General features: G+C 37.7%; 1 protein-coding gene across 1 annotated transcript in view; it reads right to left on the bottom strand.

Moving 5' to 3' along the window:
• BICC1 (BicC family RNA binding protein 1) overlaps window positions 1–27,541 on the bottom strand; it is a gene marked incomplete at both ends in the record, with an annotated part of 94,452 nt that overhangs the window by 16,993 nt on the left and 49,918 nt on the right. Inside the window, 5 exons of the mRNA XM_079536361.1 lie at window positions 1,300–1,551; window positions 2,420–2,614; window positions 3,524–3,577; window positions 4,631–4,789; window positions 5,938–6,017. Of these exons, the coding sequence (XP_079392487.1) occupies window positions 1,300–1,551; window positions 2,420–2,614; window positions 3,524–3,577; window positions 4,631–4,789; window positions 5,938–6,017 (740 nt within the window). The remainder of the gene's footprint in view (window positions 1–1,299; window positions 1,552–2,419; window positions 2,615–3,523; window positions 3,578–4,630; window positions 4,790–5,937; window positions 6,018–27,541) is intronic.

Below are 27,541 nucleotides of genomic sequence, written 5' to 3'. Positions count from 1 at the left end.
TTCCTCCTGTGTTTAGAGCACAGGATTTATCACTATCATCATAATTAAATACAATACAGTCCAAAACATTATATGCATAATGGATAAAGTCTACTTTTTTAGCAATTATAAAAACACACAAAACCAAGGGGTTAGAGATGAGAGAAAGACAGAGCAAGAATGCTTTATCAAGACCCCTCTCACTCAGTCTATTAGTTAAAAGTCACTGCATCTTTCTTCCTTTTACAGTTGGCCTTCATCACTACTATGACCATTGCCTTAATCAACATGATGAATATTTCTCTGCAAACAATACATAGATGATTAGAAACTGAGACTAGCAACATGTATACTCACACTTTCCACATTAGATAGCCTTATCAATGATATTAGTTTCTAGCTAATATTAGTTTCCATTCAGACATACTATTAAGCAACTTCTGAAGTAGCACTGCTACACTACGTATGTCATAAACAAAGACACACGTTACAGGCAAACTGTCAACTCTGCAAACATTTACAGCGTTTCTTTTCTTGGTACAAGTGTCTAGGTTCTTCTAGTTATAAGATCCCTGAAAAATTAAAACAAAATACTTGACCTTTATTTTTTTTTTATATCACATTCCCCCTTCTATAGAACACTTCTACAGCCTGATTATGAAACAGCATCAATCATCATTCTGGAGGAACCAGAACAGCTGGAAAGAGCCAGGAACAAACGTGACCATGGGAAGAAGGCCAGCATGCAGTTCCGCCTCGCAGAAAATTGCTCCAGAACACAGAAAAACTGAACTATGTCAGAGAAGAAACAAGAAAATAGTACTTTAAATGAACCTCAGAACGATTACACCTGTTTAGTTATAAATACAACTGACAAATTCAAATGTTTGTATCTGAGGCTGAAAAACACAGATTTACTAATTTAGGAATTGGAGTTAAGATTTTATCTGGTTAGCTGCTTCTTCCCTCAGCCTTTCAATTGACTAAATAAGACAAGCAGAAGATGACAGCACATAGCAATAACTCCTCCCTTCCAGTCTGCCTTCCACTCAGGAGCACACTGTTACCATAAATACAAATTGCTTATGCTGCATTAATACTGCCACAGCCTTTTTTCACATCATACTACCACAGATCACAAGAACTTTGAGTAACTACAAACACACACAAAACACTGACAAAATTAGAACATTCAGCTGATTTAGCATTTTGCAATGTCATAACACTTCTCTAAAATTGACTTACATTGGATCAATGTGGAAAGAGTACATTTTCCATTATTTAGCATTTTTATAAGCAAGTTTTACTGAAAGTATTTACCATGAGATATTGTCTGGCAAGACAGACAGACTCAATTGTGCCCTGGAGGTAGACAGTAGATTTCTTCTGTGGGTTACTAGGGTCAGGGAAATGGATCTGAGCACCAGTCCTCTGCATGATATGTTTGATGTTACTGCCATTTCGACCCATCATAAAGAGATGATGCTGTGCTGCAATGTCTAATTGCGTGCTCACAGGGATTGCTGAAGCCAAGCTCCCAGCTAGGTGTTCTAGAAGCATGGCTGTTCCTTCCTGCAGGGGCAAACACAAGAAGCTGATGATACAGTGCTTGTAGGAAAACAAAAAGTTGCATCAGACTGCACTTGGCATTCAAGATAAATTTGGTTTGATGACAAACTCAATTGACTTGTAAGAAACTTCACTATTTCCATCTTAAGACAAAAAGGAAAGTTTAACTGTCATCCCTGAAGACACATATTAAGACATCAAACTGTCTGATCTCAGCAAAACTCCTGGGCCACAAACACAGCAAAAAGAAACTCAATTGAGACTTTATTGGGTAGGTACACTTGCAAAATTTATCTTTCAGTTTTGGCCTCAGTTATTCTCCGGGGCTTGAGATACACCCATATGAGACACTATTTATCTGCCACACTGCCAGTCATTAGCAAAAGTTTCTCAACTTTATTACAATAAATAGGCTCATGGTGGTGAGCCTAACTTCTCTGTTAAATTCACATCTCACAACCCAAGATTAGCAAGACAACTCTGACGAACCATTAAGGCACATTTCAAAGTTAAATATTTGACTGCACATTGAGAAAATTGAAGCATGAAAGACTTTCTACTAATGCTTTTATTTAAGATGTGGGTAGGATTATGACACATTCCAGAACTGTTGCAAACCTAAAGAGGTATATAACAGCAACAAAAAATATATATAACTTGATGTTGTGCTGAGCTTTTAAACTTAAAACTTCCACATTTTTACACTTTATCTACACCACTTCAAGTTTTTTGAGAATTAGTACTAAGATTTCAGAAGTGATTTTGCCATCACATGTATGGATGGGGAAGGATATAATGTTAACATAATACTTAGATATCTAGGTTACAAATATATGTACAATATGCAGAAACCTCCTTAAGATGACGTTACCTTCACAGCACTAGTATTATTTTGTGACCCTCTGACAATGACTGTAGCACCATACATTCGAGAGCGTTGTTTAAAGGAAACTGAAATGTTGTATGTCTGAGATATATGCTGAATTGTGTGAGAATTAGGATCAGGGATTGGTTGCAGAATTCCAGCAATAGGCAATTCAAACATGAGTACCAATGGAAGCAGCTCCTAGAACATTAAACAGAAAATACTGAAAATCGAAATCATGCTCAATAAAATTACCATAACTTTATTCATGAATTAGAACATATTGATCAGTTATAACTGAACTAATGTAATATATAATTTGTTCATTTGGGAAGATATGATCTTGAGTTAAAAAGGCATTGCTTTTCCAAGGAAGCACGTTTTATGTTGTTATTTTTTTGTTTGTTTTAGACAGCAGTTCTCTTTGTTTGTTCAAAAATAATAGGAACTTTTGCAATTATGTGGCAATCGTAAAGCCATAGTTTAATTACCCATATTTATCCACACTGCTAACAGAAGTCATTATTTGCAAACATTCATAGAAAAGCTTCTGCTCGGTCCCAGACAGAGGCTCTTAAATCATGTACAAAGCTACATAACATTGGCTTCATGTCTTTGAAGACGAAGACCCACATTTTTAATTTATTAGATTTGTTACCTATGCTATGATGCATGCAAATCAAAACCAGGAAGGGAAGACAGGAAGTGCTATGAGTGGAGAACGGAGCCAAATTCCACTATAATTTTATCATTTCCATATACACAATAACAGTAATGGCTGCCTTTTAAATTGTATTCACACAGGATGCCTGAGCTTCTACAGATCAACTATGGAGCATAAATGAAGATGCAATTTTAAGCGCAGTATGGGATACTTTACTTCTTGCTTATACTGTATACTGTGTTCAGTGTTTTCCTCAAGCTAGTTAGAAACTGATTCACATTCTAGTAAAATCTATATGATACCCTTCGTATATTACTCATGGATACACTTGTTCATTCTGTATTTCTGCTGTCAGAAGACAGAGCAAAACAACTGTAAGGATCTGCACAGCAATGTTTTCCTTCAAGGTGTTTTCAGGGGAGCATTACACTGAAAAAGGCTATTACCCGAATTCTAACTCTCGCAGACTCCACTCCAGCTGGCTGTCCTGCTATAGACACCTGAAAGAATAAGAAAATAGTCAACACTGCATTACATTTTCAAGTGAGGCACTGGATAATTTATTAAAATACCTATGCTTTCTTTGAAAATCAACACTGAAGTGACAGCCAGTAACATTCCAACTGTTGTCTAAACCATAGCTGAAAATTTAATCCAATTTAAAGAAGAGATCTACCTATGAATATTGCAGCATCTTAGGTTACGTACACTTCAGCAACTAGAAGTTTATCAATTGATCAGTACAGTTGTTTGGATTGAATAATGGAAATACTACTTTATGTGCTCAAAGCTCCTAAGTATGTTTTCTTGAATGTTTCAAAATTGCTGTGTTCTGATGAAAAGCCACTAGGATGTCCAAGAGAGACTCTAAACACCAAGATGCAAGATGAGAAGGTAAGCATTTCACTAATGGTTAGCATTACAGGAGACATCCAAAACAGATGCAATGGTTTATCCTTCTGAAATTAAACTTATAATAGAATGTTTGTATTTGCTAGCTATGCACCAATTCTGGTTTTCAAAAACATAACATGAGTCAGAACTAACAATAAGTTATCCATGATTCAATGAAGAGTTTAAAAAAAAGGCTTTGTTTTTCATAGTGCTGCTTTGGTAGAACGCTCACACTAATTTGCTAACTTCTGTATGCTCTAAGTAATTTTAGCTTTAAAAAAAAAGATTCATGAAGCATCACAAATTGTTCTGTTCATAAAGCTTTCTTTTAGGAACTCCTGTGCTTTCTACAATGTAAGCAACAAATACTTAATTCTCTGAACTTGAATTCCACTCCTCTCCAGAAAAAAAAGATAGTTGGAGAAAAGTTCAGAACTGTTTCATATTGATATAAATATTTGCCCAGAGAAGCTGTGGATATCCCATGTGCTCCATCCTTGGAAGCATTCAAGGTCAAGCTGAAATGAGCTTTGGGCAACCAGACCTAGTGAAAGTTATCTCTATCTAGAAGAAAGTTATCTTCTATGATTCTAATATATTTGAGAAATCTACAATACAAATTAGCTAAAATTTAGTAGTTAAATTAGAATTATACATACTTGGTTGCTTTTTTCTGCTTGATTATTCCTATTTGAGTCTGGAAAATGGATATGGCATCCTGTTTCCTCCATCACCCTTTTAATATTATTGCCACCTTTACCTATCACGTGAGAATGTTCTGTATGAGAAACATCCATCTTCAAGGTTACCCGGTTGCTCTGGAAATGAAGCACCCATGATTAGATATGTTAAGAGCAGGACCTAAGTATTTTATAGTATTGGAACTAAAAGAATGACACTGAAAACTGCTTTTCAAAGCATTTTTGTAGTGGCTCATCTTCTACTCAGATGAGACACTTTAATATGGATCACAGTCATTAATATTTTCTAATACAGAAATAACATGGAGATGAAGTTAGACTTTCAAAATACAAATCTTTTTCTGGTAGATCATTTAAATGCACAAACATTGTCTAGAGCCTTTCTTAATAGTTAACAGTTGCTACTAATGTTCACAGTTATTAAAGAAAAATGCTGCTTATCACTGGAGAGCTCCTTCTGGCTGGCTGTGTAAGAGAATGAAAAGTTGGCATACAACAAAAGCTGGCAGAAGCTCCACACATTTACATGAAAAATTTGTTAATAGATGAAATTAAAATCTGATAGAAGTACAAAAATTCTTGGCCAGATTCTAGACATGTTAAGAATTCTGTTCAGAGTACAAGAACATAATGGTTAAAAACAAAACCAGTAAGTGCTCTTAAAACTAATTGCTACACATTTTCAACTTCAGACAGATTGGTACAGATATGTTTGAGAATATGAACTAGTACATCTACTAGCACTTTGAATCTTCAGCACAGTAATGCAATTATTATGCCTTTTGGTACAAGACACCTGTGGATAAACAGCTATATGCTTTCAGAAGTCAAAGAACTGTGAAACAGGAGGAACAGGATATGAAATATGTAAAACTGCATATGTAGAGACATTTCCCAAAAGCCAAAAGACAGAGATAAAGGGTTTCAATGAAGATTTTCACAGAATTTTACATTTACTGAAGTGGCCGCAATCTAATGTTTGCAATGAGGCAGTATTTCAGATCTTCAAGATAAGAAAACAAACCAATGAAACTAGGCATGGTCATATGGCTGGGAATATTACTTCTAGAGAGTTCAGATATGCGGAAGTGCTTTATCTAAGCATGTTCCTGTTGCATGCATTCTTTCTTTTGTATACATCACAAGTCTACATCTAGAAGAGCTTTTTTTTTTTCTATTTAAATAAGGACATTAAAAAAAAAAAAAAAAAAGCAATTTCACAACAGAATTAGAAGATTAAGATCTGAAAGTAAATTTTTTCTTACTTTTGTGTCCAGGACTGACATGATTTTCTCTTTAGCTTCTTTGACATTTTCCTTTTTTCCAGAGACTTTAATATGAGGATCTATAAAACAAATAAATACCTTTAAGAAAGAAAGAAAACCAATATCTCTCAAACTTTTGTCACCAGTTAGAGAATAACAGTCTTGAAAAAAACATTTTTAAAGCTTTCAAGATTATTCTTACCCACTTTCTATTGTTTATTGATCAACTGTACCGTCAGCCTTCAGTTAAAAATCAAATATATTATTCAATCCATTCAGTTAGGAGTTCAGGATTACCCAATGAGTTTATTACACACTGTAACCTACTTAAAATAAATACAAATTACATGCCAGATGTGTTTTCTCAGTATTAAAAATAATGCCTGTGATACAGTTATCTAGCTAAGAAACCACATTTTAAAAAAAAGATTGAGGGCAAAGAGAAAGCTCTTAGCCTGCCTCAGTCGAGCTTTTGACACAGAACACATCTGAGGAGGAACTGACACCACCCAACCCTCAGCATCATTTCATTATTTCGTTTCTAGAAATATCTTCTGCTGTCTTAAACTGGCAATAAAAATGAAGCTGCCTCCAGTAGAAGCAGCTTTCTAATTGAATTTACCAAATCAAATTTAAATAGTACCACTAAATAATAAATAAAATCAACTCTTCAAAGTGTTTTCATTCACCGTTAAACTAGATAGTCAAAGCTATCACCAGCTAATTGAAGCTTCTTCCCCGTGAGATGTAAAATTGTGGATCTACATACAAATAATTTGCATTATGGTTTTCAAGCCAGTGTCCTTAAGAAGCCTATTTTGTTCTGCTGAGCTAACAGGCAGAGTATCACCTAAGTTAAGCATCATACACACTGAAGTGTGAAAATCACACATTGGATGGGTTAGCAGCACCACCTGGTGCCCAGAAGCATAAAGTACCATAACATACCACAACCCAAAATTACTCTCAAAACATGAAGCAAACACCGCCACCCAAATTTTTCAGTCTCAGAAACAGACTTGATCCTGCAAGTGATGCTAGGCACGTTTCTCTTTCCCTGATACTGGAATAAATTTGCAGGAAAAGCGCTTTTAGTCCTGGCGTGGAATGAACTGTTCTCCTCAAAAAACCCTACATCATCTTCTGGCTAATTAATGCTAAATTTGTCTAATTCATTATGCTAAACTGGTATAAATATCTTCATTCACAACAGTAAATGTGCTTTCGGTGGCAGGAGAAAATAGTGTAGTACAACACATCTGCTTTTGTCATCATCTCAGAACAGAAATATTTCACTAGTACATAAATGCCAAATAATACAACTTAAAATTGTCAACCTGTTGTGCTCAGTTGAAAAGTGATTATGTTTAAGTCATGCTTGGATGCTCTTTTTCCAACAGTAAAAAAAAACAACCCAGTGTTTCAGCACTGGGAAGTTTGAACGCATTCAGCTGGGAACACAAATGTTGAAGGAACAGCAGATTCACTGCCAAGTTTAATGAAAGTCAAGAAAAATGTGGCATTTTGAGTTCTAAGAAACAGACATATTTCTTTAAAAAAAAAATTGTAGCTGCTAGAACATGGTATGTGCATAGAACCTAAGAAAGGCCCTGAAAATATGCTGCTTCAGCCTTTTCACAACAAAGTAAGAAAAACCAAAATAGCTTTAAGGGCATTATTTTTTTTTTTTTTCTGTTTTAAGTTGACAATAAGCCATGTGGTTCTAATGTGTTTAAGCTGTGAGTGATATTTGAAGTGGATGGCGCAGGCTGAAATTCCCAGAAGCAGATTCTAGCACATGATGTGTGCTCCAAGTGCTCATTAGAGGCAACCAGGAAAAACACAAAACCAAAAACAAGAACAATTCAGGGTTGATTTTCATATAATTGTAAACATAGCATTTCAATACCCATTTGGTCACAAGTATGAAAAATATCTGATATCACAGCTAGCATCCCATTGCTCTTAGTACCAATGACAAGTACTGCAGCTCTGTCATGTTTGTTCAAGCAGGGGCCAAGATAGATTTCAGGTCATGCATTTTCTCCCTCATTCACCTCATTTGGGTCCCTCTTCTGTTGATACTTACAGCTTCAGAAAGAAGTAATTCTGTATTGCTTCACTTTTCTTTGCTTTTAGAGGAAAAAAAGCTCAATTCCTCACATTAAGAAACAAAAAGAACCCAGTGTTGTCAGTGACAAATCTACATCTACTGTCACTGTTGTCAGTGACAAATCTTTCAAACGTGGTCTTAAGTACTCTCTCCTCATTTGACTCCTTCTCAATGGCACAGTGGTTGGAAATGGATATGAAGCAACTTGTTTCATGTTACCAGAATTCCTCCTCTGAGGTTTGCTCACTCCTTCAAGGAAATGCAGTTTACATATGACATTACAGACAAAATCTTGCATTTAAAAAAACAGACAAAACTACAAAAACTCATGCACACAGCAAAAACAAAAGTAAGCAAGCAAAAAGCTTATGTTCAACCAATAGAAGTTAAATACTTTAAGTGGGCTTTGCAGGAGCTGAGAGTGCACTGGAAGGATGTATTGCTGAAAGCTGAACCAGCAGACTCCCACACAATATCAAAGTAACATGCAAAACCAGGTCACCACTTCAGGAATTGATTAAAAAGTCAGAGCAGCAATTGAATTAGGTAGTCTGATTTTCTGTGTACTATAGACATTTACGTTTCTTAAATATACCTCTCTAGAGAATCAAATTGTTACTTCGCAGTTCCTCTGTAAGATGTGGACAAGTGGGAAGTTTTCTACTCTAATGATTCACCAGATTCAGCCTCCCAAATCTATACCTTGTCACGTTTTTCACTTAAATTCAGTGGTTCTTGTACTTTTTTTCCTGATATTAAATAACAGTAGTTTCTTCCAGGGAAGGTATGTACATACAGTCAGGTCACTATCATTATGGTTTTTTGTTTTTTGGGTTTTTTTTGAGCCAAATCCTAAATCCTACTTGCCTGTCAAATAACAAAGGAAAATGATAAGCTGCCTTTTTTCCGCCTGGCTAAACCATACATTATCAAAGTAAAGGCCTTCCTATTTCAGTTAGAAAACACTACAACAGGGTAATCAAAAGGCAAGTTTCTCCCAAGTTTCTTGCAAGCCTCCTGCAGACCAGGCTGCATTCATCCTTAAATGACCATATGCCAACAGAAACAATCTGCCACTAAAGGAAGAAGCATTCACCTTCAATTTCAGTTTTTTGTTAATCCAAACTATTTCCTGCATAAGTCTGACACCAAATGGTAACCAGTAACTGTTTTCAAAGTTTATATCACTGAACAGCATTAAAAGAGCACTGATTCTTCATGCATCAATACAGGATGGTAATTAAAGCTGTTGACTTAGGCTTCTTAAGTATTTTCTATATCTGTTCCAACTAAACTATAAGGAATAAAACCTAAAAAACCCTTGTTCCAACGGACTACTTTTTAGCAGCATAAACTGAAGATTTGGTCAGTAATCAACTGTGCCAAGTGATGCCTGTTGGCTGCTACACTTACATTAGATAAGGCTGAGGAAAACTTTTCCATGCTACCTATTTTCTCAGGTGCAACTGTTTATTCCCTAGCACTTACACAGTAATTTTTTAAAATAAATTTTACAGTCTCACCTCTAATGAGACAAAAGAAACATTTCTTAGGTAAAGCTCTATATTTACTATTTGAAACACCCACATGCTATGAGCACAGCAATGCAGTCTCATCTGACAAAGCCCCAAATAAGATGACTAACACTGCTTAGAGTGAGAAGAGCAGAAAGGCAGAAAGATCTGGCAGATGTAACATATCCATAACATTGTCAGGATGCCCTTCTGTTAGTATCTAGACAAACCCAAACCCCTCACAGCACCTGCACATGTTCTTAATGTGAAAGAGCCCATAGTAAGCTTAGTAAGCTTCCAGCAGAACGGGCTCTGAAACACAGGGACAGAGCAAGGCATTCTCCTCCAGATGACAGCTGGGTCAGATCATTAAGAAAGCATGAACTATTTTATCCTAAAGAACATAGGTTTTGTACTTATTTTTACTAAAACAGTCCTCCCACACCTTTTTCCTTTAGAGGCTTTTGAACACAGTGAAGACTTAATTCCACACTTAGCAGTTCCCCTGACTGGAAGTGTATTTTAAATGTGTAATTATGGCAAAGAACAGATGCTTATTATGAAAGAAGAAATGAGACACTGAATCTTTATGAACTACTTGCTACAAAGACTAAAGACTTCAGGAAAACCTGCATGTTAAAAGCGCATATGGCTGTACACCATCAGAAGCTGGAAAAGATTGTGACTTAGATAACATTTAATGTCTTGCAAAAAGTGAAGAACTTTGCTGCACCGGCATTTATCTTGTAGTCTGTTTTGAGGTGGAGTTTCTTTCCTAAGAATGGAAAATACGCAATTTACTTTAACAGTTTGGTTTCCTTTGAGTATAGGGGAATGTTGATATAAAATACAAAGCTGAAGTTGCACAACAGAAAACGCTGGATGTTTTCCTCTACAGTCTGCATTTTGCCAGACTCCTGCCTTGAAGTGGCCTTTTATTTCTCCTCTCCTCAAATTCCTCACTCCACACTTTGGCAGTGTTTCCACCTCCTCTGTCTTTGTCCACAGCTCTACCAGCAAGCTTCAAGCTTTTTTGCTACTATTGTGTGCAGCATTTCTATAAACAAAACTCCTCCAAGCAAACCACATTTGTGCCACTGCAAATGAACCTACATTAACTTCTGCCAGGCAAGAAATATTCAAAATAATTAGACATTTAACTTTCAGGCACCCACTGTAAATCAGACATTACATTTAATGGGTAAGAGCTGTTCAGACCGCAGCTTGTTTACATGATGAACAGGCTCAACTTACATTGCAGAAACACCACTACTCTAAAATTAGCTAGCCAACTGGGCAGCACAAGGGCAGATGACAGTCATCCACAGTAAGAAGCTAAACAGGATGTGTATAGCCCATGTGTATGTAATTGAATCTGAGCTACTCAAAGAAGAAGACAAAAGAGATGCAGCATCTTTAAGGACAAGTTATGAAAAGACAAGTTTTGAAACTATCAGCTGAAAAGGTATTAGTAAAAACATAACAAGCTATACCAAAAAGTCAAACAAACATGCATGTTCTCAATAGAAAGAACACTGTTCACATTACAGCAATAAGATGAAACATGTCTATAAAACCATAAATTTTAATCAGGAAAAGTCAAGCAGGAATTAGTATTAATGCAGAAAAGAGATAGTTAAAAAAAAAATGTTTTCAAATAAAATAAGTATTGCGTACACAGTTGCTAGAGTGGATATATTCACTGACCAGCCAAGACAGTTTGAGGTTTGATGTCAGTGCCTAACAAACTTGAAACAGGCTCACTCTAGTTCCATGGAGAAAAAACATGAAGGCAAAAAGCATGCAGCAAATGCAAGCAATTAAGGGCATATGCAAATTAATGCAATGAAGCGAGAAAAGAAATTTGTCATTTGGGCACTTTTTGCTGTTTGGTCATCAGCTGAGAATTCTCACCCTTCTCTCCAAAACACCTCATTGCATTTATCTCCCTGGTATTTAAATTGCAGAAGAAAGCAGCTACTTGTATTGAGGCAGAACTCAGTGGGTCATTTCCTAGCGCAGCCTTCCCCTGCGTCCTCAGAGATATCACTGAATGCCATGGGATTGGGTTTCGTTTTGTTTATTTTTTTTTTTTATTTCCCTCACATAGTTTAAATTAGACTGCGGAGCTCTCATATCAGAAAAACATTTCAGCTGGCTAAATAGGGATCATCAAAAGCCCAGCCAAAGCACCACAAAACTCAACATGGGCTGCAAGCAATTAACAGCGTCTTCAGAGTAGACATATCCTAAGGCTCTGGGCATTCTGGAGGATCTATTGTGGATGAACAGATGATAATGAAATGCTCTTGTGAAAAGCTAGAACCACTGCCTATATGTATGCGCATACTCGAGAGGCTCTTGTTTCTCATATATTTTTATATATACATATATCATATGTTTATTTTGACTCTCATCCTTCCCTCTTACTTGCGTTTAACCTTCTTAAGAAAGACTTCTGTTCTACTCAGAATGAAAAGGTGGAAAGCTGCTGCCACAGCTTCAGGGAAAGCAGTTCACATGCAACCCTTGACTCATTCTGCATTTTGGTTACTGCTATTTGGTCACGTGAGGAGCATTAGGCATCAGAGCATCACCTTTCAGTCCTGCACACTATAACAACGTATGGTGGTGAAGCCTACCATCTCCTCCTTACTTCTCTCCAGCATTTTAAAAAAATAAATACACATACATACACAGAAACACGTGTAAATGGATGGGTCCACATAACTCCGTATTTCTGAAGCAGGGACCGGGTAAAGCAACACTGACACCATCTCCCTCCACAAAAAGCAAAGAACTGAAGAAACACTGTGTAACATTTCATAGAATTGAGAAATGACATCTTGTTTCTCTGACTTCATGTATTAGATAGGGTAGTTTAAAAGATAGATGACCTTAAAAATGTAAATGGGCTACCTCAAGTAAAAGCTGTTTGATGTAATCTCATAAATGAATAAAACTAGGAGCACATATACATCAAATCACAGCTGAATCCTGCATTCACATCTTCTCACAGCCTTGAAAAATGTCACTGCAGAACACCAGAAATTAAAGTTTAGAAGGCCCAGAATTAAATAACAATCAGCCAGAAATATCAGATAAGCTTAAAAATGATTACCTGTACAATTTATCATTTTTGGAGTAAAACTATTCATGACTGGATTTCTGATCTAGAGACAGAAGAAAAGACTTCTCTGAAAGTACAAGAAAGGAGGCAAGACAAGGCAGAGGTAACAAGGCATGGCAAATTGAACAGAAAAGTAATCAGATTTGAAGGGAGAAGATGAAGGCCAAGGTGGAGAAGAGGAAAACCTGAAAAGAAGAAATAAGAATGAATTAATTGTAGTCACATGAAGTCCACTTCAGATACATAGTTATCATCAGAGCACTTTCTCTATTATTAGCTTAGATTCTTTATTTTTACTTTTTCTAAATATCATCATTAAAGGCATTTTGTAAGTGCATTCAGACATTAGAAGGCAGATTATCAACACTGCTACTCCCTGGATAGCTGTTCTTCAGCCTTGCCCTTAAGAAGCCACCCTAGGCAAGGCAGTCCTTAGCATGACACAAGGTCTGTTATATCTTAAGCATGAAAAATACACAAATGAATTAATAGTTCATTAATAGTCTATCATCATTGATTCTCAAAGCCCAAATGCAGAACCACAGTGCTTAGGAAAGAAAATGAGAAATAATGGGAGGAAAAAAAAAAGTATTATAAGAATAGTAACAGATGACTTAAATTCCTGTGAGAACACCATTGTATCTTCAGTACACACATGCTCAAATTTAAGACTACAGCCTTGATGCAGAAGCCTGGAGATTATTTTAGATTACATGCACATACTCCTCAAAAAGTCACTGTAGCTTTCTTTGCTAAATAAAAGGGAAAAAGCATCACAGCATCTGACCCAGCCACTAACCATATGTCTTAGGCACAGCTGCCTTTGCAAGCTGCCCTGCATTCCAAATCCAACTGCGTTTACTTTGAATCTTCATGCCTCCTGATTACTACCACTCTTTTTAACGCCTTATTGCTCTAACTGCATCTCACTGTGCGAGTTGTATCCTGTGCAACTACAGGAATAACTTATTAGCACCAACTACATGGCTGGAACAAGTCGATGCAACCGGTCTTTCAGTAAAGAATACTGCACTGAGAATATCTGTGTGAACAGAGGAAACAACAGTCAATCTGAGAACTGATAGGAATTAAACATCTATCAGAAAGACAGGAACAGCAGGTTCTCGACACTGCACTAGGCACTTGATGACTAAAGACAAAGGTAATTAAGGATGCCATTTTTGGTTACAATTACCAATACTCTACAGCTTTCTCTGCTTTAGTATGGTAGTAGTAAGGGTAAAAAAAAAAAAAAAAACCTTGTCTGGATAATGAAGTTATTTAAAGTGTCTTATATCATTTGTGTTTCTAATGAACAATGCAAAGGCAGTTGTTTTGTTTTCTTAAGAGAACAGTGCCAAATGTAATACAGAAACATTTGAACAATCTTCTCAACAGCTTAACTATGTAGCAACAGCTACAGGAAAATGGTTTGGATCAATCTGCTCTGCATCAATCCTGTACATCTATCTCCAGCATAAGATCAATTGCAAAACTCACATCTGAAAAATTTATCTCCTACTGAGCACCCACAGGATGTGAATGCCTCAAATCTGAGTTCAAATGGGGATGACACAGAAGAGCAGTCACTCTCAGTGCACACCACCAGCTACTGCTAATGGCAAGAAAAGCCTAGAAATCTAAGAACAATGCATCAGTTAACACCAGTTTTAGCAGAACAGATAGCAACAAATGTGTATTCAAGTAATTTAATTACAATGATGTGAATTTGTATTGCTGCATTCCAGGTCCAAAAGTTTTAGTTTCACTGCCATTCCTGCCAAGCACTCTCATAGGACAAACCCCTTGATAATTCCCTTCATAAATATGCTTGTATTTTGGCTCTGCTTTATCTGCTTGAGTATAAGCAAACTGCTGTTCTTTACACAACACACAACAAGCCCTGATCAGAAGCAGAAAATCTTACAACTGCATTCCTACTTTTCTTGAGGTATGACAAGAGTTGATGTCATTTTCTTCTTGTTTTTTTTTTTTTTGGTTGTTTTTTTTTGTTTGTTTGTTTGTCTTTCCCTTCTACCATTCTCACCTGCTACATCACTCACTATTTCAGTGTTCCCTTGAATCACTCACAAATATGACAACAAAGTACCGCATGTTTCTCTAGGTTAATGCTTTGGTGTAGAAGCAGCACTAGATACAGTACAAGCACTGAGCACAGAAGACTCAACAGTTTCTCCACAAACAAGACTTCAGCAAACACGACTTTCTTTTAAAGGTTTCTCAGTTCTCACCTGTGCTGCATGCAAAGCAGGGAGAATTTGTTGGTTTGTCTGCCTTTTGAAATGGAAACAAGCTGAAGGCTGACATGAATAACTCCAGTAAATGAACCCTGTGCTGCCAGCTGCTGGCACGGGGGATGCTGTGAATTTGTGCATGTCAAACAACTCCAATCAAAGAGAATCAACTCCTGCAGCCAAGTTCTGCACAGCCTGGGACAGTCGCCTCACTTATTGCAAAACAGGGAGGAGACCATGCCTAGGTCAGCTCCTCCAGAAACGAAAGGAATGGACTAACTTGCTATCTAAATACAACTGCTCTTTAATTTTTAAACTACACAATTACAAAGTTAGGGGACTTTTCTTCAAAATATGAGAAGCTGTTTGCACTGACAATTTCTCATTTATGGAGAAAGTTAACAGAAAGCAGATGAAGCTCATAACACAGAGCCTGCAGTACATGTTGTAATTAATCTGGCATTCCAAACAATAAACACAGCGTCAGAAAGAGACTTGCTTTAAATCTTCAAGTCAATTATGTATTGATAGCCTTAGCAACACATTCAGGAAAATATTTACCCATTTTCAAAGCCTTGTGAAGATGATCCCTAGTTAAATTACTGTCTAACAGGTAGCCTGTTGGTTAATTACAAAACTTCATGGGGAGAGAATACATAAAGACTACAAAGACCTTTCTTCCAATTCGCTCATGAGCAAAGCACCAAAGACATCAGAACAACTCCAGCTCTACAGCTTTTTTTCTCATCCTGATGAAAGCAACCACTCATGGAAGAGCACGCCTGCCAGCACGTGTCTTTCAGATGACAATACAAAGATGGTTATTCTTGGCACATTATTAATAGAAAACAGTGTGATAAAGGAAATCTGGGCCTTCAGGTAGAGGACACACTGACTCGGGAAGAGGGTTGTGGTGGTTGCTGTGTTCCATTTGAGATGCTGAGAAACAAAGGCAAGCAGACTTTTCTGTTTTGAGTTCTACGTTCACCATTTGAAGCAGAGAAACTTACAGTGTTGATTTCCCACTGTCTACAGCAAGAAAAAAATCAAGTCCCTTCCTAGTAACCAATCAGTTCAATCATTTTAAGGTAGAAAAAGGCAGAGCAACAGCTGTGGACAAACAACATTAAGACAGCTGAGAACTGTCCCCACAGTTCAGCTGTCTAAATATTTGTGGGAGAAGACAAGTTTTCTGTTCAATGCAGACAAGTCAAAATTCTAGCTTTCAAGTAGAGTCCAGAAATGTAAAAAACAAACATTGATAATTCAACCAGTAAATTCCATACTGCAAAACTTCCTTTCAACTTATTTTAGTCAGACAAAAATCAGTCAAAATTGTTTCTGTTTCCTGCTATGGCCAGGCATAGGAATCACTCCAAAGCCGTGTGCACCCACGAGACTTGCAAATCAAAGAGGCTGCTTGACAGAAATTCCAAAGCATGACAGGTATGCCAGTACCAATTGAAAAAGGTTAGGAGGAAAAAAGGAAAAAAGCCCTCTGCAGGAAACAGAGTTTTAAAACATTTTCAGAATGAAAATCCTCAATGACAAACACAGAGAAACCCTGCATGTCCCAGAAGTCCTGTTTGATTCACTCAACCCTCTGCAGCCTCACCTTCCTTAGGCGAGGAACAGATGTCTGAACATCTGCACCTGGCCTTCTATGCACTACAAAAGGGCAGCACAGGCAAGGGGACGCACCCACGAGATGCTGCATGCAGTGCTCTTCTTCAAAACCCAACGCAAAGGGGTACCCTGCCACCCACTAGCAAAAACAGCTGGCACAGCAGAACATTCCCTGCTCAGTTATAAACATCTAGGCAGTGTTGATGGCAGCATACTAGCTGTGACACTGAGACAACACAGCTGTATGTTGACGAGGGTATGAAATGAGAAACAATGGAAACTGAAATGTGACAAAGCGTCGTGAAGAGTCCACCTCTGTGAGGAACACCCCCTCCAGCACTTACACTTATCCCAGCTCTGTGCTCACTCCTTTTCCCTGCCAGCAGACCAGAGGAAACCAGCAAAGGATACCACATTCAGATACAGATTTAGGAATCTAAATGTAGATACTCAAACACAAGTTACAAGGCATTCATTTTCAGCTGACTGTGGTATGAGTTTTTACTAAAATTGCAAGAGAGCAAGCAGCAAAAACTATGCAAAAAAAAAAAAGAAAACACCAACAAACCACCAGCCAAACCACCACAAACAACCCTGCAGTATTACCTACCCTTGTCCTCTGTAACACCTAAAAAATCTCTTCTCAACAGAAGTGTTTGCATATAATCCTGTACTAAGACACTGATAACAATCACTATTTTACTACCACTACATAAATTATTACTATGTTAATATATGAAACATTAAGAAAAAAATTTTCCTACTTTGTTTTCTAAGTATCTCCTCTGCTTTTCCCAGGAATTCCTCCAAGTAGTCCAAATCCTGACGAGTAGCACCACTGACTGGGCACGATAGCATTTCTGAGATTTCTCTCGTGAATATGAAATAATCCTTCCCTTTATTTACGAGCAATGAATCTAAAAATGTCCTATTTTGCTTTATGCTGAGATATAGCATCACACTGCACAGTCTGTTTAGCCTGTAGTGTGTAATAACAGATAAACCCCTCTCTTCAACACCGTATTCCCCACATTTCTTCTTAAATCAGCCTAGGCCAAATTATTATTACTGAGATATCATTTCTTCAGCACGCTCTGACTAAAAGTTGCATTTCTACCTTGATGCCATCTGCATACTTTTAAAATACATACTATCCATCCACTAACAATCAATAAAACCACTGACCAGTACTGGAAAGTAGTCAGAAGTGCAATATAGCAGTCACTTTAAGTGTGGGCAACCACCCAGTCTCCCTGTTCCCTGGAATCATAGAAGACAATAACGAATACTGCACCTAAACATTCATAACTGATCTTTTCTTCCTTCTTTTTTCTAGAATGTGTACACATTCTGAAAACATAGATTTCTTTGAAGTGACCAAGTGTATATTTACACACATGCCAGTTCACACATTTATAATTCTGCAAGTCAGAGACAGCACCCATAGGCAGAAAAGCTAACACTAACAGCACTCCTACATTTCACTCCATACTGCTATAGCAGAAAAGGGGAAGAGCAACATACACATAGAAATACTCTGCATTCTTGATGGGAACAGTTTGGCATCATGATACTTCAAGCAAGTTCCACAAAATAGCTTGCAATTTCATGAAGCCCAGTACTGTCTCAGCTCATTTTATCACGTTTTATTCTCCTCCAGTGTTAGAAAACCAAGCAGTTTACATTATTTGACAATGCACTGGACACAAGTATAATAAACTAGATAGTAGTTGCACTCAAATGTAACCCTTTTAGTTGTCTTAATTTTCTTGCACATACTCTTTTTTTTTTTTTTTTTAATTTTTAGCAGGAAGTGCCAATATACTCAACTCCCAGGCAAGAAACTGTTTTGCATTCCCTACATTTTAAATCAAAGGTATGTTTTGATCAAAGACATGGTACCTGTTAAAAAAATTTACCTACCCAAGATTGGAGTCATCTTTATGGAAGTTGCATTAGGATATTAGATATAAGAATGGTAGCATGGTAAGTATTAAGTCACCAGTTTAAAACAGCAAGCAAAATCTGCATCAACATAATGGTATTTACCAGCTTTTCTCCATAATACTCTTCCAGTACAAACTTCAAAAGGGTTCCTGACTAAGCCCCATGGCAAAGAGCCATGAACACTGGGTAACAACCCCCCTCCCCACTTGGAATATTCCTTGTAACCATCTTCTTCTCCCCAGCACCTTCCTCTTTCCACCACTCATCTGTTTTCCTGTTCTCCTATGCCACTTCCATTATTACCTCTTCTATTCTCCATTTTCAAAAGCTTCATTTCTTTGAGATTTCCACTTTATCTTCATGCTTCCTGCAAACTATTTGCTGAACTACATCTACATCTTTCCAACTTACTTTGGGTCTATTCATCAACCACTCATTTCCTTTCAGTGTTTCTCCCTTCTCCCTCCATCCCCAACTTGCTCCTTTCCCACATCTTTCCTCCCATTAAGATACCATTTGCTTTTTCCTTCCATGCCAGTGGAAGGTAGGGGGCAAACATTGCCAGCAGCTCTCAATGACTAACCTTGGCTGATAAACATCACTGAACAGTACCAATCTCAATAGACAAACAAAACCAATTTAACAGTTGCAGCCACACAGCTAGACCTACACACTACCGGAGCTCAAGACAAACATCTTCCAAAAAAAATTATTATTTCTTAACTGCTCACCAGCTAGGGGGAAATCACATGTATCCCAAGAACACTATTGATGCCCTGGCTTTTGCTTTTTGGATCTGGATTGCTTTACAGGAAATATTAGTCTTGCCCCATAACCAAGACATAAAATTACTTGCAGAGTTTATACAAAGTTAAGCTTGTTCAGATCAAAAGCTTAGAGTTCAGAAAGCCATTCCATACTATAGCTGTTTTTTCAGATATTCCCTTCTACTGCTTACTCCAGAAAGATCATATGATTGTAATTAGAGTTTTCCAGAGGAAGTCATTAAAGTGCTTTTTTATCAATGATGGTTTTGTGTGTTTGCAGTCAGCCTTTGGCACAGCCTTGGGCTATATTTAGAATCCACAGCATGAAGAATGTTTGAAATGAAAGCAATTTCAACATAAATGTATCAGAATTTTACTTATAATACAACAAAATCTACAAAGAATGTAAGATACTTACATTTTACTTTTAGACAGTCTAAAGGTGGTGCACCAGTTTAGAGAGATTAACATGGCAGACCTTTTTTTCCTGCAGTCAGCAGTAAACCTGGAACATCCCCTTCCTGAGGAGAGGATTGCACATTGGATAGAGCTACAGAAAGATAGTAGCATGGAACTGGAATGACAGCTTAAGTGTGGGATTTCTTCAAACATAAAATAGAGTGTATTCGGTATTATTTCTTTAGAGTGTAAAAACATTGTTCTGAATCCTCAATAAAGTTATCAAATGGCTTTTTTTCATTATTGCTATTATTTCGAAGTCTGACAAGTTCTTGAACTTCATTTCTGCTGTGTATGTCATTTTCATTATGCTCTGGAAAGCTGTTTTGGGGTCCTACCTTCCCACACTCAAGTCAACTTTGTTTCAAATCAAAACACAGCAATTTGCATCTTATTTATTAACCTCATGTCATTATTCTTCACTGGTCAAATGCTAATGCATAAGTGATGTATTTTAATCAGTATCTTTAAATAGGCTTGCAAAAAATTTTGTTTCATGTGAATGCTTAATACTAATATTGCTCATAAAGTGCACATCCAGAAACTTCAGATTCATTTGAAACTTTAAGAACCATTAGGATTTAAACACATGGAAGCAGGAGTGAGTTCAAAATGAAACAACACATGTCTTTTCTCAATGCTTTACCAATCAAATTCTAGACAAGTTACACGCTCCGAAACAAAACCAAAAACACTGTGGGCTTCAAGTGACATTTGACATCCTCGAAGTTGATCATTTCTTATGAAAAAGTCCTAAATCACAGAATCACAGAACTGTAGGGGTTGGAAGGGACCTCCAGAGATCCAGTCCAACCCCCCTGCCAAAGCAGGTTCCCTACAGCAGGTCGCACAGGTAGGCATCCAGGCAGGTCTTGAACATCTCCAGAGAAGGAGACTCCACCACCTCCCTGGGCAGCCTGTTCCAGTGCTCCGTCACCCTCACTGTAAAAAAGTTCTTGTGCACATTTGTGCAGAACTTCCCGTGCTGCAGTTTCCGGCCGTTTCCCCTTGTCCTGTCACCCTTCACCACTGAAAAGAGTCCATCCTCGCCATTCTGCCACCCACACCTTAGATATTTATAGACCTGGATCAGGTTTCCTCTCAGTCTTCTTTTCTCAAGGCTGAACAGACCCAGTTCACTCAGCCTTTCCTCATAAGAGAGATGCTCCAGGCCCCTCACCATCTAAAGATTGTGTATAATCTCTTCACAAAAGGAATAACATACTAGTGAGTGGTAATAGTCAAAAAGCAGATGGTATACAAATGCCGCTGTCAACAATTGTTAGTTGTTCTGTATCTTCAAGAAATACAACCTAAAGCCTAACAAGCCTGTTTCTGATTGATAGGAATTATCTGACCATCACTCCTATATCCCAATGAAGATCAAAGTGTTCCTGTAAGCCTATTTCAGTTCAAAACGCTTATTTCAATTCCATCACAGATAGATCAAATCTTGAAGCATTTCAGATGATCTGAACCACAATCCAGTGAAGTTATAGAAAGCCACAAAATCATTGAGTGAGTACTTGTCAGTATTATAGCAAACTTCCAAAATGAAGGTATTTTGCATTTCAGATTACAAAATTATTTGGCTTCATTTTACCTCAAACATACTGTTGATCACGTTTTTAAATATTTACCTATGTTAAATGCAAAACAGCATTCATTCTGCTGTAGAAAGCTCAAGCACAAAAATAATTAGGCCATTTTGATGAACAGAAAAAGCGTGCGACCTATCAGATTACATACCATGTTGGAATGGTTTGATCGATTTTATGAACAAATGCAGAAGAAATTATTATTCCTTCCTCAGTAAGTCTTACTAGAAATTCTCAAGAAACATTCTATGGCATCCTTTACCTCCTGACACAACTGCTTGCAATATGCAAAAGCATTCTATTGCTAAATTCACATGCTGCTCAGGTATAAGTAGATTTAAAGAATTCATGTCTGCTTTGTTGTGTTTTTTTTTTTTTTTTTTTTTTTTAATTTTACTTTTATACATAGTTAACAATTACATATCGGAATGAATCTTTTTTTTTTTTTTTTTTTTCCCCCCACTGAGGTCATGAAAGCCACACGGGAATTCTACTGCATGCACAGCCCACAGCAGAACAGCAAACCCAGCAGTTGTGTTGTCATGGGGCCCAGCAAGTACAAAGCCTGTAGATGCCAAGATTAAGAAAAACCTTTACTGACCTGGTATGAAGTTAGACCTACACTTTTTACCTTGGGAACCAAAAGTACAAAGCTTTACAAAGATTCCACTGAGAAAACAGCACTGTCCTAAGCAAAGCACTGGTGCTGAATTCCCTCCACAGCAGCTGCTTTGGACACCAGGGCATGCCAGGCTGGAGGGCTGATCTGCCTAGCAGGCAGCTATGGAGACAAAGAGACACACAGCAGGCATGCAGGAAAGCAAGAGATAAGACCACAGGCACACTGGTCAGCAGCTGTGAAAACAGCTCTGTCTGCCTTGACTTCGTTTCTAGCAAAAGTGGCTAGTGGTCTTTGCTGTTAGAGCACTCAGAAAAGTCACGATTGAGCACATCCTTATCATTACTCATAGTATAGGGAATACGGGTGCTCTGGTGGCATGGTGACAAAAAACATCATGTCTATTACTACTGTCAGATGCTCTGAATTAATGCACCAGGATCCTGTTGCTACTTACAGAGGAGGAATAACACACACAGAATCACACAGAATGGCCTGGGAGGGTTTTCAAAGATCATGAACCTCCAACCCCCATGCTGCAGTCAGGCAAGGCCACCAACCTCCACATTTAACACCAGATCAGTGCCCCATCCAACTTGGCCTTGAACACCTCCAGAGACAGGGCATCCACAGCCTAAACAGCCTGTGCCAGCACCTCACCACTCTCATAGTAAAGAACTCCCCCGACATCCAACTTAAATCTTTCCTCCTTCAACTTAAAACCATTTCCCCTTGTCGTATCTCTGCCCTTTCACAAGAGTTCACCATATGGAAGAGTTTCCAAAACCTCTCCTGTAATAGCTCCTGACTGATCCACACGCAGCCAGATGGAAAACTCCGCTCCTCAGACAGCAGGTGCTCACAGCTCAGAACTACAGTCCTGACACAAAGGCCTCAGCATCTCCCTGCTCTTACTGTTAGAGGAACATCCCCCTTCCATTCCAGGCATTCCCACACTGCCCTGTGACTACCAGTCAGCCTGGATAGGCAGCACTATCTGCTGGCAGAGTTCACACTGGGATGTGGAACATCATTTACAGTCTCTAGACAACAAGCAGTATAGCATTATGCCATTTGAACTGATGCTTCCACCTATCTACATTGAAATCAATGCTGAGACAACAAACTGTTGGAGTCTGAACATGCATGGATAAGTAAGTTAACTTGTTTTTTAAGCACTTGCACATCTATGCACCTCACAGAACTTCAGCTTTCTCTTCACACAAAACTTGCACTATTTCACATCCCTAATTAAAGCCAATATAATAGTTCATCAAAAGCTCAATGCAATGCTGTAGGACTCCAAGGGCCTGAGCAAAATACATGGGAGTAAAACAAGGCTCTAAATAAATTAAGCAGCTTTTCATAACATGGAATTTAAGGTGGGAAAGTTACCTGGTCAAGTCCCATGATGTTTTATGTCTTACACTGTCCATTTGTTTTGCTTTGTCTTTTCCTGAGAACAGCAGAAACTACAGTAACTTTAACTAGCAGCAGCATACAGGGAGATGAAGACAGGTCAGGAACAGAAGTTGACAAGAATTATCAAAGATCACTGCTGTTTGCTGCATTAACACATCTGGAGTACTTGGCAGTTCTTTGACACAGTATCACACCTTCTTTGGTGGGGCTGCCTCAACACTTTTGACTGACATGAATTCAGTCACAAAACACGATTGCATTTACAGAAACTATGGACCACTTCTGCAGTAAGTTGTAGTCTTTACTATGGTCTTTAAACTTGAGAAAAAACTTTGCTATGTGATAAACCAGCTACTGGCAAGCATAGAAGCAACTGTAGTGTATTAAGCTTTGTTTCCCATGTCATTTTATGCATGTTTTCAAAGGTTCTATACAGTTACAATTAAAAAGACTCATTTTAGAAGTGAATGATATTATAGGACTTCTGTGATATGCAAGATTAAGTGCTTGAAGAGCATCACCACAGTTCACATGATCGAATTCCCTACAAAAACAGCAGGATTCACTTATCTTCAAAGAATTAAGACAGTATTAAGTGTCAATAGGAAATTAGCCTTTGTAAGAAAAAGTTTATACATTTTTGGAAGTAAATAACCTATCATTTTTAGTAAAAAAGTATGCCCTGATGTTGTAGCTGAGGTTCACACACATGAAAACTCCCCTTCCCAACCTGAGAGTTAAACAGCAATTCACCAAGTATATACGAAACAGATGAATTTGAAGAAGTTTATGGCCTCAATCTGAAAATATAAATATCTAAATCTAGTCTGTGAACACTCAAACTTACTGTGTGTATTCACAAAAGAAAGTTGCTTATTTTCCTCTACTTACATATACACTGGCACATATGGTTTTATTCTGGGCTAGAATCATTTTCATCATGAAGAATTCAGTAACCCCCCACATTACACTAACAGCTATGATTTTCATGCAGAACAATGCTAGTCTGATATCTACACTTATGTTCAGAAAAGTACCAAAATAGGCTAAAGATTTTTTTCCCCTCATCATTTTATGTGATACCAGTTTCATATATCCAGATTAAAAAAAAAAAAAAAAAAAAAAATCGAAAACTGAAAATCAATTAATGTTTCCTCAACATCCATTTCTAGGAATGCTTTCAGAAATGCTCTTATAACATTGTACAGAATATAAAAATGATGGAAATGAAAGCATAGACACATTTAAATATGTAATTCTTACAACTAACATCAAATCTGTTGTCGTAACTACATATGGGATTTTGGGTTGTGCAGTGGGTTTCTTCCCCAAATTGTTTCATCCTTGTTTCAGAGAGTAGTCAAATAGACAAGCAACACCACCACCATGCCCACAAACAAAACAAAAGTTTAAAATCTTTGAGCTCAATGGGTTTAATTAACAGATGTCACGTTGTCAACACCAGCAGTTTTTCCATAACACAGCTACTTACAAATTGAATTTTGTTCTAATTTAGGTTAAAAAGTGAAGCTGACAGTGCACATATATGCACTGTGAAAAAGAGAGCAACTAATCTCTCTTCACCCCATCAGTCATAAATAAAATACAGAATAACAAAGCCCAATTATGGCTGTAAATACACTAAGGAGGAATAACATATACAAATAATGCTTGAGAAAGGAAAGCACTAGACTTAAATTCCTTGTTTTTCTCTTTCTTTTCATGCATATAGATGCACACATATAGCACTACATTATATATTTAAACTGCAAGGTCATCAAGTCTTATAGCTGCCAAACTGCTGGAAACAGTCTACAGTTTTCAACATAAGCTGTTATATAAGACAGAAGTAAATAGTCTAAACTATTAGGTAATCTTCAGTTACTTTTATGCTTGTTTGACTAAACTCAGACATGGCCAAATTCTTGGGTAAAACTGCAGTTTATATAACTGCTCTTTGCAAACATGCCAGCTTCTGAAGTACACCAAGTCTCCTGGTATTTAGAAAAATGGTTATTTAACTTACAATTTAGTAGCATGCTCTGGAACCCTTTTAGTATTCCTGCATCCTCAATGATCACTGGAAGTAGAAAAAACTACTCGCTTATTCCAACTTTGCATTTATTACAAATTAACAGCAACGCAGTGAGGAACTCCTGCTTTGAGAGTGCCAGACCACTTATTTATGCCACACACTTCTCACAGTACTCCAAGTTCCCCGCTGGCTGCACCGTTAGTCTCAGTTCTAAACATTCGTGAGGACAAGGACCATTTCATCTTGGTACAAAATAGTGAGTATAGTTTGTAAAGGAAGGAAACAAACAGCCAAGTCTGGTGAGCAGTTCTCCTCCTGTGCCTCAGGTTATGCTGCATGGTAACCACAGGCCATGTGTCAAAAGAGCACGAAGAGGGAACACTGCAGTCGTCTATGGAAGAGATGCGACAGACATATTCAGAACACATGCAGAACACTCCTGCCTTACCTGTACCCCATTTACTTCCAAGGGAATCGGCTCACTGACTCGGATGAAAATATTCTGTTCAAATACAACCATTCATGTTTCATCTGCATCTATGATACACTACAATAAACAATTCTGAGGTGTCACTTAGCTTTTATGCTGTGTTTTACTTAAGTCTCCATTTGGGAACAGCAATTCCACCTTTGTGTGAATCTGGGATTCAGCTCAGTCCCAATAGCTGCAATGGTCAGGGATGTATTTGCATGTTATGAAATGAGGTAATCTCTCCAAGGAACACGCGTAAATCATGAAGTGTCTGCACATATGACACTAAAAACTGGCAAACAAAATGCTGAACTGCTTATATACAAACCAATCATCCACGTACAGTATTTTATTACCAGAAGTTCAGAAACACTGGACTTTCCCTGTTCTCTTAGTTTACTTCATGTTTCCTTTTATCACCTTTTGTAATCTCCTCAAGTGTTCCCTGCTCCAACTCTCTGAACTCGCTCCTGCCAAGTGCCACTGATTTTCCAGATGAAGCTATTTGAGGGCCTGTTGTTGGCCATACGTTTCTGCAGGGCTGCCTATGCTCTCAGGACACACATTCTAGCTTCTTGAAATACAAAGGCACAAAAAGAAAGAGTAAAAATATTACGAGGAGGAATCAAAGAGATAAATATGCATGAAATCTAAACTCTAAAATCCAACTTATTCCCCAAAGTTCCTAGAGAGTACCTTAAACTGCCAACACGTGCTGCTGCTGTCATACTTTTCATCGGCTTACACTGCTTCCATGCATTAGGCATTACAAGTTCACTCAACCTCAACCTTGTAACGAACAAGAGGGAGGACGAAGTGTGGGTTCAAGCAGCTACCAAATGCACAGAAAGACATATCCAACAGTAAAAATTACTTATAATTAGTCTTAATCCATCCATGACAATATAAACAGCAGCGACAGTGTAACAAGAAAGGCTGAACAAAACAACTGGACCAAGAAGAGGGCAGAAGTATTTGGAAAGGGATAGGGCAAACATTTTAGATCACCTAGAGTTTCATGCCCTGGTGTGGACTTGAGTATTACTGAATAAGTCTTCTCAAGACAATTAACAGCACTCCTAAGCAACATTAACCATCCTAGGGGGAAGATTTACATTAACTGCAAGAGGGTAAATATAAAAATTCCTCTGTCCCAGTTAGATCTGTAATTCACTGAACTTGGAAAGATCTGAAACCTCCAGAAGATTAGTTGCTGGTCAGCCCTGAACTCCAGCCCTTGCATCCCAAAGGCACATGGCTCAGAACATAAATTCTGATTGTTTCAGTCACTGGCAGAGAAGAATTGGGTATTACAGAGCTATTTCACAATCTTTTGCTTCCCTCTCTAAAGCCTTAATGATACAGAATCTCTTTGAAAACACGAACAAATAGCTTTCTAAAAGATGCTACTAGAAGACTACCTGTGCGTGTTTTCTAAACGTGCATTTCAAAATACTTTACGTCATCACTTAAGCAAGACTGCAGCATCTGGTATTCATTAAAGCCAGGAAATTCCTGTTTCAGTCTCTATGTAACTATTGAGAGCTGATAATTGATTTGTGTATTCTAGCCTTTGTACAAGTCTTTTGTTGTTGTTGTGTTTCGTTTTTTTTTTTAAGCAGTTTCATACTGAAACAGAATTTTTAA

Source organism: Tetrao urogallus (genome assembly GCF_951394365.1).
Source record: "Tetrao urogallus genome assembly, chromosome: 5".
Taxonomy (NCBI): Eukaryota; Metazoa; Chordata; class Aves; order Galliformes; family Phasianidae; genus Tetrao; species Tetrao urogallus.
This window is presented reverse-complemented; position numbering and strand designations above follow the sequence as displayed.